The 4,622-nt window shown below is 46.1% G+C and overlaps 1 protein-coding gene across 1 annotated transcript in view; it reads right to left on the reverse strand.

The window, feature by feature from the left end:
- Positions 1-1,608, reverse strand: part of WDR63 (WD repeat domain 63) — a 66,571-nt gene extending 64,963 nt beyond the window's left edge. The window contains exon 1 of the mRNA XM_018561846.1: positions 1,584-1,608. Within this exon, the coding sequence (XP_018417348.1) occupies positions 1,584-1,608 (25 nt within the window). The remainder of the gene's footprint in view (positions 1-1,583) is intronic.
- Positions 1,609-4,622: the final 3,014 nt, after the last annotated feature.

Consider the following 4,622-nt stretch of genomic DNA (forward strand, 5'->3'; position numbering starts at 1 on the left):
ATCGTGCCACTCCTTCCCTGCCGCTCTGCCACCCGCAGCATGTACAGGTGGCTGTGCGGCAGGGCTGGAGAGGCTGTCACTAGTCCCGTAGAATGTGCTGCAGGCACCGCCAGGCAGCATATTCTGCTGTGTGAGGGCACTCTCCACTTAGCCCCGCCCCCTGGCCGCCGAGACACAGAAGAGGGCCCTGCGGGAGAGGGAAGGTAAGTCTTGAGTGGGAAGGGGGGATTGCTGGTGGTATTCTGCATAGCTGTCTTTTATTATAATGTATTGCTGGGACTTGTAGTCCCGCATAGCTGGTGGTATTCTGCATTGCGGTATGATGATGATAGCACCAACTATGTAGGACTACAAGTCCCAGCAATGCATTATATTTTTAAGTAGGGATGCACCACTGCCAATACTGGGCATTTTCACAAGTACTCGTGAAAATGCCCCAATACTAAACGCAGATACCGGTGTACTGTCGAGAACGCCGACCTCAGCATCTGCACTTGCGCACAGACCAATATTATTGAGGAAACCTGGATTTATTTACAAAGTATTTTGTTTAAATTGTTAATTGTGACTGTTAATAATATTCCATCCGTCATTTACTGCCATAGACGGCATATTATTAACGGTCACAATTAGCAATAAAAATAAATACATTGTAAATAAATGCCGGTTTCCTCGTTAATCCCGTCTGTACGCAAGCGCAGATACTGGGTCAGCGTTCTCAGCAGAACACGGCACTAAAATTTTAAACACGCGGCTGCCTGAGGTCCCACGCTTGCTGAAGGTTCTAGTTACGCCTCTGAGTCCAGATACATATTTTAACATATACTGTATTCCTTAACTGGTTAAGGAGACAGTATAGACATATCCAACGTGTTTCAGGGGCTCATACCAATACACCCTTCATCACGCTTTGTCCGGCGTGTGAGAATGCATAGAGCTCTGCAGCAGCTGATTTGGCAGGATTATTCTGGAGGCCAGTGATGTGACCTACAATTACAGACATGTTCTATTCACTCACCATGGAAGGGGAGACGTATTCCGAAGTGGAAATAAGGATTTTAAAGCTAATCTACAGGCAAAAAAATTATAATTTTGTTTTCCACCCTATCACCCTCCCCCCGCCTAGCTAAGCAGACTTTAAAAGAAGAACTCTGGGCAGAATTATTCTTAACCCTTGCAGTGGGGCTACCCCTGAAGTGCAAGGGTTAGGTGCTTGCTTTCATCTAGGGACAAAAATAAAAAAGTTATACTCACCCGAACCTCGGAGTCAGCTTGCTGTTAGAACTGTTCCTGCTGCTTCCTCTGCTCCAGAGATAGAATGTCCCTCGGCATTCTCACGTGAAATACAGTGTATTGGATGGGTTGACTCACAGGAGCTTAGACTGCTGAAGCAGAGGAGGAGAGAGCCTGAAGGAATCGGTCTAACAGCCAGCCGGCTCTGGGGTTCAGGTGAGCATAACCTTTTTATTTCCCTCACCTAGACAAAAACAAGCACTTAACCATTGTGGTGCAGGGGTAGCCCCACTGCAAGGGTTTAGAATATTTCTGCCTGGAGTTCTTCTTTAAACCCTAAAGCAACGTACCCAAGTCCGAGGTCATGTGACACATGGCCTCTTCCACAACCTATTGATTTTGAATGGGAAAAATTGCCCCTCCAGTGCACCATAACCCATATTATGCATGGTGATACACTGAAAGGTGATACACATTTCTTTGTAGAGTGCCAGGTATGACCAAGCCCTGAAGACTCCCCCCCCCCAAAAAAATAAGCGTGCCTTAATAAATCTGCATCAACGGAACGCGTTTTTGTGCGTTAAATTCACGCATTAATTTTGAATGGGATGGCAGTGCATTTAATGTGCAGACAATTGTACCTTCCCGCTTTTATTAACACTCTGCATGGTGTGTGCGTTGTGGTGTGCTGCAATGGGGGCACATTGCCAACCTAAATAACAGTGCACTTCGCACGTTACCATACACTGCAATTTACCGGAACGCACTGATCTAAATAGGCCCTATGGCTACACTAAGCAAGCAGGCTGAATCATCTGGGCCATCCAGGAGCTCAGAAGATGCTCATTATTACAAATCATGAACATTGATGGCTTCTATGGGGCCAGTCTTGGGCATTGCCAGGGCTGGGATGGGACCTGTTCAGTCGCTCAGTGAACACACTATAGACACTGCTGCCAGCAAATAAGTTAATTATAAGCATCAAACTCTGCAGTGAGACTTTGGACTGATCATGTGCTCAGCCAGAAAACATTGTGCAATAGTACTGAATGGAGAGAGATTTCCATGAATTAAATCACTGCATAAACTACAACTGCTTTGATGTGTAGAACCCCCGAGCCATCAGAAATGAATACACCACGAGGACTGATATTGCTATAATAGACAGGACTGTGTATTCTGCACTTTACATTATGAAGATGGTAGCATATAGTAAGGGCTCATCCACACCTGCTAGTACACAACACAACACGCTAGATGCACTGGTGCGTTGCACTGCCATTCATTTGTATGACACCTCAACAAACCTCCCGCAGTTTCTTTCCATAAAATATCTTTTGAATCTTTTTCATCCATCCTTTTCGGATCTCAGTGCTGCTGATCCCTTCTGGGCTTTTTTTTTATTTTTATTTTTTAGCAACTTCCTGTCTACATACACTTCAGCATCAGCAGCACATCATGCACACATGGCAATGGAAGGCCATGCCCGTGCAATGTGCGTCAACACCACTGCCTGTAATCTCCACCAGAGGGCGCATGTGACATGGTAACAATGCAGGGGTGCAACTGGCACCCATAACAAGAGGTGTCTGAGCAAATGGCTTGGATATTCACAGCCTCCCCATCTTCCCTGCCACCACATCTTACCGGCCCCCCCTCAACCAGAGCCATCCCTTTAGCTGTAAAAAAAAAACAAAAACTGAATGCATACCTTTCTTCCAGGTGTCTTTTGTTAGGTTATGTCACAGGTCCTTTTAACCTTCTCCTTCCAGCAGTGGGCAGATTCTAAATGCTGCACTATGCTCCTATTAGTCTGGATGCACCAGGTTCAGAGAAGGTGAAAAAGGGTGAATGATGCGGGCGTCACTCTGGAGGAGAAGCAGGGCCGGATGGGTGAGCAGGTTAGTCTGCGGGGGGCTAGGGTGAGTATTGCAGCTGAACCTGTTTTTTCTATTCATACTGAGCGGTAATTTTTTTTTGGGGGGGGGCTTTAATTACCGAGAGTGGTTATTTCAGACACCCAGCTCTCCTCCAGAAAGATATTAGCAGGCCCTGTCAGTGTGAATCAGTGTACAGAGAACTTTCTTTTTGAAAATCCCCTTCCAGCAAAATCCTGTGGGTTTAGATGAGATCTTATCCTGAGCCAATACACACAATGGCTGGGGCACTGCGGCTTCATCAGTAAGGCTTGTGTGTTTGTTTTCGTGGGGGCATATATGTGTGATCTGCAGACAGCGGGATGAAGAACAGAATAATAGGCAAGTGTGTACGAAGCCTCAACATGTGATATAACCAAGAACAAAGAGGTCACCTCATCCTTGTCATATATAGAAGAGAATTTATATAAGTTATTATACTTGGCACAAAATATTCTACAAACATTAAACTATCACACCATACCCACTGTGCCGAACTACCACCCCAACACCCCCCATCCCCAGCTCAAACTATCATCCTTACCCTCCCTCCCCATGTCCCAAAACACAAAACACACAGCCGGGGTTTCATTATGTGAGTGACCATGAGTAGAGGGAAGCAGAGATGTGACCATAGTGCACGAGTGATAACAGCAGAATGGGGGCGATGAGGATTGAGGAACAGCAGTGTGGGATGGGGATGAGGAGTGAGGACAGCAGCATGGGATGGGGAGGTGAGGAGTGAGGACAGCATAATGGGAACAGTGAGGAGTGAGGAACAGCAGTGTGGGATGGGGGTATGGAATGAGGGACAGCAATGTGGGATGGGAGTCAAGAGAGAGGAACAGCAGTGCAGAATGGGGGCGGGGATGGAACAACAGTGTGGGATTAGGCTGTGAGGAGTGAGGACAGGCTAGAGTTTGTTTTAGATAGAGTAGAACTTTCCCTTCTCTCTCCATCTCTAAAACACAACAGGAAGGAAATGAAAATCTCTCCAAAGTAAGCAGAAATCCCCCTTAGCTTTCACCAGAGCAGGCGTCCCCAGTGGTAGATTTTCCCTCACCTTTTATTTCTGTGACAACTCTCAAACTTTGGATTTCCCACCAATTTTTGTCCCCAGGAATCTTCGCAGCAGGGACACACACACACACACACACACACACAGCAATAACAAAATGAACAACGTTTTTTGTTTTACGTACAATGTAATAATATTTCATTCTGCTCCAGGTGTATGTATACAATTCTATACAATACCATCAGATGAGGTTCTTCAATTAATAATAATAAGTTTAAAGGAGAACTATGAGGTGAGTGAAAACCACTCAGCCTCATAGTTCGAGCCGACGTGTGACAATGAAAATGACACAAGCAGGCTAGTCAATCACGGAGCTGGGTGGATCAGTTGCGGCTGCGGCGGTCTCAGTATACTGCTAGCTGTAGCTCGCGGTATACTGAGCTTTGGGTCACGGG

This window comes from Nanorana parkeri, unplaced genomic scaffold (assembly GCF_000935625.1).
Source record: "Nanorana parkeri isolate BGI_ZX_2015 unplaced genomic scaffold, ASM93562v1 scaffold548, whole genome shotgun sequence".
NCBI classification, from domain to species: domain Eukaryota; kingdom Metazoa; phylum Chordata; class Amphibia; order Anura; family Dicroglossidae; genus Nanorana; species Nanorana parkeri.